The 15,823-nt window shown below is 49.4% G+C and overlaps 1 protein-coding gene across 2 annotated transcripts in view; it reads left to right on the top strand.

Annotated features, from left to right (window-relative positions):
* Positions 1-13,775, top strand: part of TNR (tenascin R) — a 29,334-nt gene extending 15,559 nt beyond the window's left edge. For both annotated transcript variants that reach the window (XM_086462368.1, XM_086462367.1), the window contains 14 exons: positions 276-365; positions 478-741; positions 1,426-1,692; positions 1,802-1,921; positions 2,430-2,573; positions 3,196-3,315; positions 3,860-4,003; positions 4,610-4,740; positions 5,743-5,875; positions 8,690-8,841; positions 10,401-10,497; positions 11,290-11,451; positions 13,044-13,207; positions 13,656-13,775. In XM_086462368.1, coding sequence (XP_086318494.1) covers positions 276-365; positions 478-741; positions 1,426-1,692; positions 1,802-1,921; positions 2,430-2,573; positions 3,196-3,315; positions 3,860-4,003; positions 4,610-4,740; positions 5,743-5,875; positions 8,690-8,841; positions 10,401-10,497; positions 11,290-11,451; positions 13,044-13,207; positions 13,656-13,775 — 2,108 coding nt within the window. The remainder of the gene's footprint in view (positions 1-275; positions 366-477; positions 742-1,425; positions 1,693-1,801; positions 1,922-2,429; positions 2,574-3,195; positions 3,316-3,859; positions 4,004-4,609; positions 4,741-5,742; positions 5,876-8,689; positions 8,842-10,400; positions 10,498-11,289; positions 11,452-13,043; positions 13,208-13,655) is intronic.
* The last annotated feature ends 2,048 nt before the right edge of the window (positions 13,776-15,823 follow it).

The raw sequence follows: 15,823 nt of genomic DNA, 5'->3' as shown, positions 1-15,823 counted from the left end.
AGCAGACCTCAGCCATAACTTTTAAAAATTGCTTATTTCTGAGCTAGAATAATCCAAATTCCCTGTCCAAAGGCATCCACGGTGCTTTTTAAAAAGGCTCAGCTCTTCTGCATCACACGGAGGAACTGCTGACCTGTAGGAGGGCTGCTCACCCCAGAGATGCTCAGAAGGGTCCCCTCCATCCCTTGCTGTGGGAGGTGAGGGGGTTACACCCCAAAGCCACCTAGCCAGGCACTGCTCTCACACCCCTTCATGTCCTTTGCACCCCCTGGCAGATCTAGTGCCAGGGACAGAGTACGGCATTGGGATTTCCGCTGTGATGGACAACCAACAGAGCGTGCCAGCAACCATGAACGCCAGGACCGGTGAGTTTGGCCCCCTTGTGTGCTCCAAGCACAGCTGGCTCCTATGTCTCAGATGTCCCCATGGGACAGTCCATGCATGGGGACAAAGGTCTGCACCAACCCTCTCTCACAGAGCTTGACAGCCCCCGGGACCTCCTGGTGACTGCCTCCACAGAGACGTCCATCTCGCTAGCCTGGACCAAAGCCACGGGTCCCATAGACCACTACCGCATCACCTTCACCCCTGCCTCAGGGATGGCCTCTGAAGTGACAGTGCCCCGGGACGAGTCACAGCTCACACTCTTGGAGCTGGAGCCTGGGACCGAGTACACCATCTCCATCATTGCCGAGAGGGGACGTCAGCAGAGCCTGGAGGCCACCGTGGATGCCTTCACAGGTAGAGAAAGACAAGTTGGGATGGGGCCAAGGAGACAGACCACTACCCCATGTCGGCATGTCCGCTAGCCCACCACTACCCCATATTGACATGTCCACTAGCCCACCGCTTCTCCAGTGCTGAAACTCTTGAGATGGTGATGGGGATGACAGCTAGAGGCAACGCATCCACGTGGGAGCAGGTCCGTTGACCTCAGAAGGAGGGTGGCCCTACCAGTGTGGGGGCACTGTACCCTTCACCAGCAGCACTGAGCACACTTGTTTGGCTGGAGGCTCCCATAAGGACAAGGCAGTGTTGGGAGAACAGATATGCTGTCTTCTGTGGACAGGGTGGCCTGCATGTCCATAAGAAGGAGAAATGAATCCTTGAGGGACCTCACAAGAATCTGTGTGTCAAAAGCCTGCAGTCGAGAAGCCCACACAACATATACCATCTGTAGTGGGACAGCCCCATCACCCACCATATGGGTCTAGGATGGAGGGTGTTTGCAGGAAAAGCTGAGAAAAGCACCATTTTTCCCCTCCCAGTTCTGTCTCTTGATCCCAGCGGTTTCAGATCAATCTGGAGCCCAGAGTTCTAGCATTGCCACCTGTCTTGGGTATTTCCCATACAAGTGCTGGGAATAAATGCAGAGGCCAGGATCTGCATATAGTTGAAGTTGCATCTCCCCTCTCCATCTTGCAGGGGTACGACCCATCACACAGCTCCACTTCTCCCAGCTGACATCCTCCAGTGTGAATGTCACATGGAGCGACCCATCCCCACCAGCAGACCGTCTCATCCTCACCTACAGCCCCCGGGATGAGGAGGAGACACAGCAGGTCACACTTGATGGCACCCGCAGGCATGCCAGCCTGATGGGCTTGCAGCCTGCCACCGAGTACCTGGTGTCACTTGTGGCTGTGCATGGCACCATCAGCTCTGAGCCTGTTGTGGGCTCCATCACAACAGGTACCACAGAACCCCCCCCACCAGGCATGGGACCCAGCCAAGAGGGTAGGCAGGGGGACAGCGAGCGGACCTGTCTCCCACAGCTTTGCTTTCTGCTCCATCTCACCAGGGATCGATGCGCCGAAGGATCTCAGGGTGGGCAACATCACCCAGGAGTCCATGATGGTCTACTGGAGCCCGCCCATTGCTGCCTTTGACCACTATAGAATATTCTACCGCACCGCCGAAGGTAATGGGTTAGACTACTCTTGCTCATACCCTGAGCTCACAGCTGCCAGCTCTCCCTCCCTCTGCTGGTGTGAGCAAGACATTTTCACCCCAGGAAATACCCTGGTGCCCTGGGCAAAGCCACCGATAGCTGGGATGGACCAAGAGGCTGCAGGGACCGCGGATGGAGTGTCTGGGATGAGGATGGGAAGGGACCACTGCAGCCAAGTGCCCCCCTGCAGTGTGCCCTCCCCAAGGATGGTTAATTCAGGGCCCGATACTGAAATCCCACCTCCCTCACCTGCTTCCCCCTGCTGATCTCCCTTGGCCCAAGTTTTGCCTATGATGCTTAAAAGGTCAAGGCAGCAGAGTGATGGGCATAGAGGTGTGCACCTGCAGGCACAAAACCAGTTTCCCCCAGTGTCAGCCCTGGAGAGGGCTTGTGACATTTCCCTCTCCTCCCGAGCACTTCATGTACCCCAGGGATAGGGCCAGCCATGATGCCAAAGCTCTTGGCTCCATCCCTGCAGGGAGGACAGACAGCACTTCCATCGTCAGCGACGCCACCGAGTATGCCCTCCGTCACCTGCAGCCTGCCACCAAGTACGAGATCGGGGTGAAGAGCGTGCGGGGCCGGGAGGAGAGCGAGGTGGCCTCCATCACTGTGCACACAGGTGAGAAGGAGCTCCTGGTGGGCAGGTAGCAATCAAGCAGTGCCAGGTCGAGCCCTGGGCAGGGCTGGCAGCCCTCGCTTGCGCTACCAATCAGGCAGCTGAGAGCAAGCTGGACCTCACACTGGGCTGATGCAAGCTCAAGATGATAGGTGAAGCTCACAAGGGCCCAATGTGGACTTCTGAATTATGTCTAAGAAAAGCCTTTCCCGATTATGCATGGGTAGTCGTGGGGGGTAGTGATAAATCTGTGTACCAGGCATGGCGAAGCCAGAGAAATGATGTTGAGCAACCATGACAACCATTCCTAAAGTGAGTACAGACTTCCAGAAATAATTCCTGGGGAAGACCTGACACAAACAGCATCTGCTGTCCCCAGACTTCTCAAAACCTAAAAAAATCCATAACATCCCAGGCTGTGCATGAGGAAAACAGTAGAAGAGCAGCCCAAGTAGCAGAGTAGCAAAGCTATGACATCTCTGCTTTCCAGCTAGGGCAGCAATAGCTCCTCTATATATGCCTGGGGAGCAAGGCAGGACCATGAGCAATGGTCCACAAGAAGCCCTTCCAGTTCACAGCCCAGTCTCTTAATGCCTTTGACTCTCTGAATCTGTCCCCTATGCAGCTATGGATGCCCCCTTGGGGGTCACGGCCACCAACATCACCCCCACCGAGGCGCTGCTGCAGTGGAACCCACCACTGTCGGAGGTGGAAAGCTACACCCTCATCCTCACCCGCCACGCAGGTATGCTGCGGCTCTGTTTCAGCTCACCTCCACCCCAAAGCCCAGGGCTCAGTGGGTGCCCTCCATGGAGGGAGCAAGGAAGGAGCCCTTGCTTCAGGAGGGCAGCAGCTGGTGGGTGGCGGGCTGTACCCCATCCCCAGATACCAGCTCTTCCTGTGCAGGTCCCATGGCATGTGCTTTCCACTGCCCCCCACCAAGCCTCAGAGCATGGCAGTCCACACAGGAGGAACTGAGATCCTCCTGCTTTGCTAACTGTCCCACCAGCAGCACCCCAGGGCAAGCAAGTACCCATCCCACAGAAACTTGGTGTGTGGCAAACTCAACAAAACCCACTGCTGAAGGGAAAGTATCAGGCCAATACAGGGACTGTGGGAAAAATAAGACCATCCTTCAGACCGAACACCACCACTACAGCTCAACTGCTGCACAGTAGCTCATGTTGTTTCAGCAATATGAGTGCTTTTGTTCATGAGGTCATATCCATAGATGCATTTTGGAGCACTACCTTGAACATCTACCCTAACTCATTTCTTTTGGCTTACAGTTGCAGGAGAAACAATTCTTGTGGATGGAGTCAACCAGGAGTACCAGCTGACCAGCCTCCTGCCCAGTACCACCTACATAGTCTCTATGTATGCCACCAATGGGCCTCTCACCAGCCAGATCATTAGCACCAACTTCACAACTCGTATGTACAGTTACCTCCCCCACTGCCTGTTACATGCCCTTAGCCATACATCCACCGCAGGAAAAACAGACAGCAAGACTGATACAAAGCTCTTGTCACATACATGTGTGTGTAGAAGTAGCCATGTGCTAAAAGGACACCCAAATAATGGTGTTGGGCATAACACAAGAACAGAATTTTAATCACACAAGCTTCAAACATCATTTTCACTCTTTCAACATCCACCCACCCCTTTCTTTGATTTTCCCTGGATGTGGCTTCCCGAGAAGACCCTTGATCAGGTCTTTTTCTTGCCCAAGGCCATAGTCCAGAAGAGCACTACAACCTATTTTGCTTATAAAAAGCTTGACAGGCCCCGTAGCACATGAAGTTTAGAGCTGTTACCCTTCAGAGAGCATGCAGGTAGAGGAGAACTTTTAGAGGGTTTGCAGAGCTCTGTTCAAGGCTGGGGATGGTGACGAAGTCTGGAAACTGAGGGCGAGGAGGGACTTTGGACTGTGGCTCAGGGTTGCAAGGTTGAATCCCAGTGCACTGAATTGGGAAGTGGGGCTGGGGTGGTCATGTATGAGAACTTGGACTTCCCTGGGTCCCTTTCCACCCTTGCAGTTTTGGATCCTCCAACAAATCTGACGGCCAGTGAAGTCACTCGACGAAGCGCCCTGCTCTCCTGGGTGCCTCCTGTGGGACAGATCGAGAACTACATTATGACCTACAGATCCACGGACGGCAGCCGGAAGGTAAGTGAGTCCTCACAAAGAAAGAGGCTTATTAAGTCAGGGAATAACATGACCGTGGAGAAATGAGCAGGAGAAACCCAACAAAGCAAAAGAATGGTGCTCATTAGGTCAGAGAGAGACTAGAAGGGTAGACGCTAATTTCTGCATAAGCAATACTTTAGATAAATAACTGGAAAAAGCACGAACAGAATGCCTAAGGCAAAATCTTTATGCACACCTGCAGGTCTGGGCAAAGAGGGCATACCTGGAAAGTTTGGAGGAACAGGAGAAATTCACAACTTATGAAACACAAGCAAGCTGAGGCAGGAGAAAATAATCCCACAAACAGAGATGCTAAAAATGCCATTTATCCTTCTTGCAAAACAGAAGATATCTACAGACAGCTAATTAATCCCGCAATACAATATATTTGACTATTTAATGAATGTGTCCATATCTGCATGTCTGGAAGAGCTGCTACAAACACTATCAGAAATACGTCACCACAAATAGTCTCATTTCCTTTGCTGGTGTGACTGGCTTGCAGCAGCCAGAGGATAATAGCTTTGCAGAAGCGGTACGATATAACACTATGTGGTATTGGCTGATGACCAGAAAAATTAATGTGACAGGAACTGACAGAGTCAAAACTGGCTGATAACCAGGTTTGGACAGCTCTACTCCTTGTGATGCTTGGGCAATCACTCATGCCCCATATTGAAGGCATGCAGATCCCAACAGAGTCGGTAAACAGAGCACACAGACTGCAAATATTTAAATTTCCTGTGTCCAAACCAGCTAGCTTTCTCCCACCCAAACCATCCCAAAAGTTTTAATGTATTCACTGACCTCACATTGACTTAGTCCAGGGATGTAAGCAGCCATGCAATGCTCCTCACCAATCAGGCTAAGGGCTGCAGTAGTTTGTCGCTTCCCTTCCCTCCTCACTTGCTCTTTAGGCTCCCCATCGCTTTTCTCATCTGTTGCTCTTGGTGTCTACCTCCTTCTGGGACCCATGTACAGGAGCTGATTGTGGATGCTGAGGACACATGGATCCGCCTGGAGGGGCTTTCTGAGACCACAGAGTACACTGTGCGCCTGCAAGCAGCCCAAAACACCATGCGAAGCGGCTTCATCTCCACCACCTTCACCACAGGTGAGGACTCGCATTGCATCTGCTCAGCCAGGTGGGGCTTAGCCCACATACTGTGCTGGTAGACATGGACTGCTTTTATGGGCTTTCCCTCCTCAGGTGGTGTTTCACCACAATCCACAGAGGGGTACACTCATTGCCATGACCAACAGTGCTGCTTTGCTATGAAAAGTTAATGGCTGAAGGATCTATAATACAAACATAAGTCCCAGCCTAGGGCAAGGAGATCTGAGCTTCAGACCAGGAACCATCTACCAGACCCTTTGCCTTGCCCTTGCTCCTCCTCAAACACATGAATAGAGGAAAAACCCCACAAAGCTCAACAACACGTGTCAACAGGTATGGTCTTGGAGTGAGTGGGAAGAGACCCATCTGGTCTCTTCATGCTGTAGACATGGTCCAATCTCTCACAAATATCAAGCAGCTGCATCTCCACCACCATCAGTGGTGTCACAGACAGCAAAGTCAGCATGTCCACAGGACTGTGGTCCCGCCGATTTATCTAATTGCATTATTCCTTTGCCCTTTAATTCTAGAGAAGTCACAATTCACTAAGGCAACAGGAATGGTTTACTTTGGCAGTCAAACAGTGGGCATCCACAGCCACTGTAACCCCCACAGACAGAGTGCTTACACTGGCACAAGTGAAGCTGGCATGAAAATGTCACCATTGCCCCCACCCATTACAATCATTCACATTAGAAACTGTGCAAAGCATATAATTCCTCACCCTCTTTGAAAAGCCTTCCTAGGCCAAGGCACTTAACAGAGTGCATTTTATTCAGGGCTGAATCCAATTACATTTCTCCTGGGCTTCAAGAGCACTATGAAGCCTGAAGATGATGTCCACCAAAATTCTTCCTATCTGTGCTGCCAGTTTGGTTAGGAGAGTTTTCTTTGAATCTGCCGTGGATAAACTTCCCCATCATGGTTACATGCAAAGGTCCCTTCACCTGCTTTTAAGAGATAATAGAAACTATTTACATCAACAAAAAAAGAAAATACTCTTCTCTAATGCATCTACAGATCAGGATTTCCTGTTATTCTTTCTTCTTACGCAGGCACATAAAGCCAGTGCAATTCAGGCAGGTGATGGAAAAATGCGTGCGGTATTTGAGGCTGTTCAGGAGTCAGGAATGAAACTGCACAGACCTGGCTTCTCAGCTGGGATAAAACAGCAGAAACCCACTCACATCAGGCAAAGAGAACACCATTTCCACTAAATACAAATGTCAGACCTCAGCAGTGTTAGAGACACCATTGCTAGCTGATGCAGCAGCTGAACACAGTTTTAATTTGCTTTTAAGATGAAGATAGATATCAGCAAGACCCCAGTTTCTCCCCACTTACACCACATATTGATGAGATAGAAGAATCCAGGAACAACCACCGAGGCAACAGAATCCATGGGCAACATCCCTCAGCGAAGACTCAGGGTCTGGGGTTCAATTTACTCTGGCAGCGCATCAGGGCACTTTGTGGAGAATAAGGACTTGTCTTTAAGGAGACAAAAAAAAAAAAGAAAAGTGGCTTCCTTCTGCTCACAGTACACATCCTTGGGTTCTTCCATTCCCTCTGACATATTAATAGCGTGGCCTCTTTGTTTCTTGTTTGCATAAGGTTCTTGGGGAATTGTATACAGATGGGACAAAAGGAAGAAACAGATACAGTATTTATAATTTATAGTGGTTTGAAATGTCTTTCAAGGTCTCCTTGGCTCTTAAAGATATGAATATAAATTAAGAAACAAGTAATCTCCGCAGAGCTCAGGGGAGTCTGGAGTGGTTGTCTTTGAAGCAGTTTTCTTTGTTGGATACTATAAAATACAAACACTGTCTCACCAGGCCGTCTGCTTCAGACCACGGAGACAGAAAAGTAGGGGATATTCAACATTTGGACAAAGTGATGACCTCCAAGTCTTCAGGTCACAACAGTGGAGGGAATACACCCAAGTGGGAAATCACAGACAAGGGTCTGTACCCTGGTCCTACAGGGTATCACACAGTTGTGACAGACACGCACAGCATGTCCTTTACACCTTCTCAATGTGTAGCGAAGACACCCTCAAAAGCTACATCCATGTTAACAGCTCTGCACCCATTTATCCCATCATCCATATACACCAACAACAAAGAAAAAGATTTATTTCCCCCTTTTACATTAAATGATAAAAAAAAAATTAACCCAGAGTTGAGACCCCAATACTGCTGAGATCTTGTAGTTAAGACTCTCTTAAACTCTGACCCCCAACATTTCTTCATTAGAGGACACCTGAAGCACGGCCACATGGCCCATGCTGCCCATCTCCAGCATCTTGCACAGCCTAATTCCTGCTCAGTCTGCAAGTGACAATCAGCCCAGCATAAGCCCACCATCATTTCCAAGGGCATGGATCAGGAGAATCCCCCTAGAATCAGTAAAGTCATAAACCTTGTTTGGAGCTGGCAATCCTGAGAGGAGAACAGGTTTTGGTATTTTCATAGCTGTCTAAATATGCTGGTGACAGCTTAAGCCCCAGGATTTCAGACATGGTGCAGAAAGATGGTCCAAGAAGTCACATCTCTCATTATTCATAGTGATGTTACCATGTACCTTTCCAATAAAGGACATATGGGAGATTAGTTAATATATGCACACATTTTTTTTCCAATAAATCCTCTGATATTGTTGGCAGGTGTGAAGTCCTGCTGCCTTGCAGAATACCTTGGGACGCCAAAGCCAAGTTAGACTTTTCCCGGAGCATAATCAGTGGTGCCCAAGGCATGTGGAAAGGATGTCGCTCTGCTTAAATTTTGCTTTTTCTATTTAATTTCACAGGCGGCCGCGTTTTCGCTAATCCTCAGGACTGCGCCCAGCACCTGATGAATGGAGACACGCTGAGCGGCATCTACACCATCTCCATTAACGGGGACCTCAGCCAGCGGGTGCAGGTCTACTGTGACATGACCACTGATGGAGGTGGCTGGATTGTGAGTGGCCGTGTGGTTGTCCTACATGTTGTCCCCATCAGAAAGTAACCCAGCCTCATCCTACCAGCAAAGCCAAGCACCACACTGCACAGGAACGACAGCAGGCTTAATATGGCACACTTCATTTCCCACGCCATAGGGAATGGCCCACGCTCCAGTAATAATAGTTACACTTAGAGAAATGCCCTTTGATTTATTTGACATGTTTGCAGTGCTTCTGGAGAGCAAAATCTGAGAGTGAAGCTGATTTATTGTTCTAGAAATGAAATTAATGGCCAATAGCTTTCATGGGGAATGATTCACACTGCCTGCAGTAGGAGGATGTCAGGCATCACGCCGATTGAGTCTGCACAGCAGCATTTTAGAAGAAAATGCCTGTTTGGCTTTTGAATTGCACAAGCACTGCTCGTCTTGACATAGATGGACTGACAGCTTAAGTAAATAATGCTCTGGTGCTTTGATTTTATTTGTGTCAAACGCGTACTTATATGCATTACACAAAACTCCGCTAGATGTATAGTCGAAACAAACAAAAATGGGCTTCCTCAAACGTTGATTTCTAGCACAGATGCTATTTTAGCCAGGAAATTTGCCTCCATCTCACTCTGCCACAGAATCACAGTTGTAGGTAGTTGGAAGGAGTAGGAAGGGACCTCTGGAGGTCATCTGGTCCAACTCCCCCACCAAAGCAGGTTAGCCTAGAGCAGCTCATACAGGACTGCATCCAGACGGGTTTTTAATATCTCCAGAGAAGGAGACCCCATAGCCTCTCTGGGCAGCCTGTTCCAGTGCTCTGCCACCCTCAGAGTAAAGAAGTTCCTCCTCATGTTCAAGCGGAACCTCCTGTGTTCCAGTTTGTGCCCGCTGCCCCTTGTCCTGTCGCTGGGCACCACTGAAAAGAGCCTGGCCCCAACCCCTTGACACTCACACTTCAGATATTTGTAAGTGTTGATAAGATCCCCTCTCAGTCTTCTCTCCTCCAGGCTAAAGAGACCCAGGTCTCCCAGCCTTTCTTCATATGAGAGATGCTCCAGTCCCCTCATCATCTTCATAGCCCTCCACTGGACTCTCTCCAGTGGCTCCCTGTCTCTCTTGAATTGGGGGGCCCAGAACTGGGCACAGTACTCCAGGTGTGGCCTTACCAGAGCAGAGTAGAGGGGGAATGACCTCCCTTGACTTGCTGGCCACACTCTTCCTAATGCGCCCAAATGCATCCTCTTGAATATCATCACAGAAAGAGCCAGCCACAAGCAGAATCATATGCTAGAAAGCCAGAGGCACCACGCGTCAGGCAGAGCAGAAAGCTTGAAAACTGATTCCTCCCTATTATAACATTGATTCACCTTGGACATCATCTAACATATCTTCAGTTTCTCCATCTGCACAGGAATTCATTGCATGGCTGCAATTAACACTAACTGGATGGGCATTGCAATTTTCTCCCCTGAAAGGCGTGATGGAAAGACGAAGTATTGTCTTTATTTTGTGTGCCTCAAAGCCTGGCGAGGCCATCCCTCTTCTCCTTCACACTGACTTTCCCCGGTCTTCCCCCACCGCAGGTCTTCCAGAGGCGGCAGAATGGGCTGACTGATTTCTTTCGAAAATGGGCAGATTACCGGGTTGGCTTTGGAAACTTGGAGGATGAGTTTTGGCTGGGTAAGACCTTAATCAGTTGTCTTTCATTGACATGTCAAACCCAAGCTCCCCATACACTGTGCTGCTCACCTGTGCCAGCTGTTGGCTCCTTGCCTTTCACCCCATTCCTCTATGCTTTCCCTTGGACAGTTTTCCTTCCGTTGCTCATTCCCTGTCCTGCACATTAGAAAGTCACTCATGGGCATACCACATAAAAGCACATTGTGAAGGCCAGCAGCTCCCTAATTTGCTCCTCCTGGGAGAGTATGGGGTATGCTGGAGGTCTTCATGAACCAAAACCCATCATCCTCCTTTGAACGACTACAGGTGGGATCTATGGCCCACGGACCTCACCCAGCCTTGGCCAGCAAGCCAGTTTCCCAAAGAAAGTAGGAAAGGGGTGAGTGGGAGACACAGCACAGTTCTGAAACAGAGTGTGCTCCCCCAAAACCTGAACATCAGCCAAGGTCAGCCCTGCAGCATAAACATTCTCTGTCTTGTATGGGAGCTTAGCAGCAACATGAGAAGCACCAGCTGAATGTCTCCAGCTTCAGCAGCATGGAGAAAGCTGAACCCGGTCCTTGAACCCACCTTTCATAGCCACGGGGAGGTGAAGCTTGAGTGGAGACAGATTGCTCAGACCCCACCAGTGCCAGGAGAGACAAAGACTTAACCAGAAGCTCTGCTCTTTGGTTCCTCCCCTTGGTCTCATTTCCCCTAGCTGTTTTATTTGCCTAGAGTTTTTTTTTGTTTGCTCATGGAGAACATCCAGGCACTGGGTCTCACTGGGTGTCTCACTGCTTGCCTCGTCAGGCTTGGACAACATCCACAAGATCACGTCCCAAGGGCGCTACGAGTTGCGAATAGACATGAGGGACGGCCAGGAAGTGGCATATGCCTACTATGACAAGTTCTCCATTGGCGACTCCCGGAGCCTGTACAAGCTGCGAATTGGGGACTACAACGGCACTTCGGGTACAATCTCATTGCTATCAAGTAGTAGGGATATCCTGGCACTGGTGGGTCTGAAACTGTAAAGGAAATCTCAGTATCAAAGCTTACTTGTCTGGGGCAGCAAGACACAAACCCATAGCCCTTTCTGCCTTCCTGCAGTCCATCATGTAAACCAGGCTGATAAATCCCACTAAGGACACAGGGAATTTTCCATTGGGGATTAGTTATGAAATATCAGAGGCATTGCTGTTCAAAAAACCACGTCAATCGTCAGAGGTGTCATCTCACTTGGCAATCACCGCAGCTCACTATTGATGCCATGCTGGAGGGTGTATTTATCACCCTCCCACAGCAATGGAAAAATCTGAAACCCTCTGCATCGTTTCCTCACACAGAGGCCAAACACGGTCCGGTTTTGCAAGGACACTCTCACACCTGCTTGCTTGGTTGACCCATCAGGGCCAGTCTTTGCCCACCAGAAAACAGTGGGTGATGGAGGGAGGGGGTGTCTTCCCTGAGAAGTGGTAGAGGGGTGCAGCTGCAGCCCCTCTAGCTGGGATAGACATGCCCAGTGACTGCGAGCCTCTGTGACCCATACAAAACTTCACCGCCATGTACTTAGTGAGGAAACCCACATCATATCTAAGATGCAGAATTTTTCTTATAAAATATCTGGAAGAGAAGAGACAGGGATCTTGGTTATGTGCAACACAGAACTCTCTCTGATCTTAAGTCCCAGGGCACAAGGCACCCAACCTATTGCCAAAAATGCCAGTAACAGTGCTGCAGACATGACTCCCTCCCTTTCCTCACACCAGCTCTTCTAGCCATCCAATCAAGGAGCTTCTGCTCCAGCTTAAGCAAAGGGAACCAGGATTCGCCAAATGGTTCATTGCCAAGAGGTTTTCTAGCAAGCCTCTCGTTGGCTGGACTGCACAGAGCTAGCATGGGTCCACTTCATATTTTCTTAGGGACTACCAAGGAGCATATTAAGAAAGTCTCTTGTAAGTACATCACTCAATTGTAATAACAACCATATTTTACTTTGGCTCTTCTTTCACCCCAAATCAGCTCTCTTGTTCCTTAGAAAGGAGGGGAGATGAGGTTGGTGGTTTTGGTGGAATAAGACATCATGCACCTTCCAAAAGGTCCTTTCCCTTAGTGAAAGGAAGAAGGCCAAGCATCTTGGTTCAAGAGGCAAATGCTTGGCCTTCTCTGGGAGAAAAAGTTCTCTTTGGCTAACAGGAGGGAAGGAGACTGCAAGTATCCTGAAGTTATGTAGCACAGCCAGGCTTCAGGAAATCAGGATGCCCAAATCTATGATTTAATTAATTTCTGAAACACTGAAATTCAGATTCAAAACTATATAGCATTTTATCTGCCAAACCCATGCAGCCTCGAAGATTTGCTATGTTCTGTACTGATCCTAAATGAACAGCAGAGGACCTCAGATGAACCAATCGTGAGCAATTCCGGTTAACGTTACTCTCAGACTTTCAGCTGCTTAAGCTGTTGATCCACAGGCTACCACCTATACCAGAATATCCTAATTTCCTTGTGAAAAGACCAGATGCCTTGGGCTCTATCATGCCTAACAGCACCTCTTTCCACAGGGGATTCCCTCACCTATCACCAGGGCCGCCCCTTCTCCACCAAGGACAGGGACAATGATGTCGCTGTGACCAACTGCGCCATGTCCTACAAAGGGGCCTGGTGGTATAAGAACTGTCACCGCACCAACCTCAATGGCAAGTACGGAGAGTCCCGGCACAGTCAGGTAAGGGCAGAGTTGGGCTGAAAGCCTTCAGCATTTCTTCTAGCAGCATGACCAAGCATGACAGCAAGCCCAGGCTAGGGCTGGGGCTGCGTGGTCAGTACATCAGGATCAGGAGCACTGCTGGGGTGACCCAACACAAGCTGGAGCAAAGGGAACAACCTTCAAGCCATTTGGGCTAGTGCTTCATGCGTCACATTGGCTGCCATGATAATTTACAGTGGCACTTTAAGTTTCATTTAAAAAAATACATACCTAATATTTGATCTGGACCCTTTCAGCAGTGGGAACAACCCATCAAGCCACAGCAGGAGAAGAGTTTCTTGCTCCTGCTGTAGCAAGTTCTTCCTTCTGGCTTCTCTATGGTGGTCAACCTTGTTTCCTTCCTCTCCTACTCTAGTTTTGTGTTAGGGTCTTTGTTTACCCTGTGCCTTTCTCTCCCTCCTGCCAGGGGATTAACTGGTACCATTGGAAAGGCCACGAGTTCTCCATCCCCTTCGTGGAAATGAAGATGCGACCTTATAACCACCGTAACATCTCTGGGAGGAAGCGACGGTCCCCACAGCTCTGAGCCAGCTGAACCTCCCTCCCACCTCCCACCACCTGACCTTTTCTGTCATTTGTTTATATTTTATAATACGAAAAGGGGAAGAAAAGAAATTAGTACCCGCCTGAGATAGCAACCTGCCCCTCACAAGTGCTGGAGGGAACCACAGCGCAAGCAAAGCTTGTGGGAAAAGAAAGACCTCATTGCTTTGCATCTGCCCCAGAGACATGCCAAATTTCCAGTTTCCCTACCCCAATATTCTGGCCCTTAACACAGGAAGAAAGAGAAAGAAAGACAGATTTTTGATATTTTTTTAAAGACTTAGAAATCCCCAGCAAATCCTTTTAGAAATATTTGTCACGGGGCTCATGGCAGAAACTTTCCCCACAGGGACCTTGGTGCAGCCATTTCCACCCAAGTCATGGCCAGAGTCACCAGTCCTCTCCCTGCCTCCTTGTCCCCTCCAGGCAGGGAGGTCCCAAGCTTCATGCCATCCTGTAGACACCAACTCTTCTAGCAGGCAAAGGCCTGTCTCTCCTTCTGGCCAAGGGTACACAGCCTGGTCATCCCTCCCCTGTATGCAGGCACTGTACACATGGAGACAAAGTGAGGATGAGTAAACACAAGGTTCATCCCATCCCCAGATCACACCAGGAGGGCTTGGTGAATATCTGCATGCGTAGGTGAAGTCTAAAGAACCCACAGCTCACATGTTGGCCCCACCATAGCCAAAGTCATCCTTGTGTACATGGAGTGCAGGGGAACAAGAACTGCTCCACCAGCCTCAACCTGCATCAACCACTCCTCTGAGCTGAACTCATCCCACCTCAGGTGCATGACATCTGTCTGGGTTATGCTGAGCTTGATGGAGAAGAGAGGATTCAAATTAGAGGACTTGGGAGAAAAATCACTACTTGTGGTCTTGAAGTCTAGGGCCCATTTCCTCTTCTATTTCTATATGCCACTGCACTGTCTCTCGCAGAGGTCATTGGTCCCAAAAAAAAGAGTCTCAGAGAAGGACAAGCAACCCAAAGAGCTATCACACAACCACAGCCCAGAGCACAGCCCAGGTATTCTTGTTCAGGGACCTCCATGCACATGGGGAAGATTGATGATGCAGACAAGGGAAGACAAGTGCAAGCTGAGAAATGTCCATTCCCTTTCTCCTCCTACACCACCCCTCTTCGCCATCATCACAAGAGGGACTCAAATCTCAGTGCCTTGGTATCACCATCTCTCTAACGTGAAATCAACTGTTTCCTCTCCTGGAATGAAGGCGTAGTCCATTCAGATTTTGGAGCACTTCAAAGTGCTTGGAAGAATAGATGAGTTCGCTCTTGCCTTCCTTAACTTCTCCCATCTTAAGGACAATGGACCCTTCAGATAGCTCTGGCTGCTCTCTGTTGTCATTGACACCACCCTTCCATGTAGCCCAAATGACCACCATGCTGGAGCTACTTCTCTGCCAAGAGCTCTGATCAATGCTGAGCATTGTCACTGGCCTGGTCTTGGAGAAGGGACTCGTGCCCATGTCCAAGGACAATGCAGCTCATCACTGGGTTCGCAGCCAAGGGAGCATACAAATGCTAAATACTGGGTTTTGATTTTATCACACTGAAGCTGCTTTGTCTCAAGAAACATCTTCCAGATGGCAACATAAAGGCATCTTTGCAGTAGCTTATAATTCAGGACAGTGTCTCTTTCATGGTCATGCTCCTGGATTTTCTGACGTTACTAACCACGGCTGCAGAACTGAAGAAGAGCATTAAGCAGGAAATGCAGCCTCCTTGTCCATGCCACATACTGGCACACAAAATCATAGCTAATCCCAAGGTCAGGATTAGATACAGGATCCAGCCATTCAAGTGGTCTGTTTACAAGCTGCAGTCTAACCTGGGGGAAGGATGCTGTAGCTCAGCAACATCTCACATGTAAACAAGGCCTCTCTTCTTACTTCCCATCAGCATCACACCAGACATCAACCAGTTGAGGAACAGGACAGTCAGAGAGGCTGCATATGATGGGATCTCTTGCAGGACATGGCCAGTGTCACAGATGGCAGCATGTCACAC

Source organism: Leptosomus discolor, chromosome 3 (assembly GCF_034619465.1).
Source record: "Leptosomus discolor isolate bLepDis1 chromosome 3, bLepDis1.hap2, whole genome shotgun sequence".
Taxonomy (NCBI): domain Eukaryota; kingdom Metazoa; phylum Chordata; class Aves; order Leptosomiformes; family Leptosomidae; genus Leptosomus; species Leptosomus discolor.
This window is presented reverse-complemented; position numbering and strand designations above follow the sequence as displayed.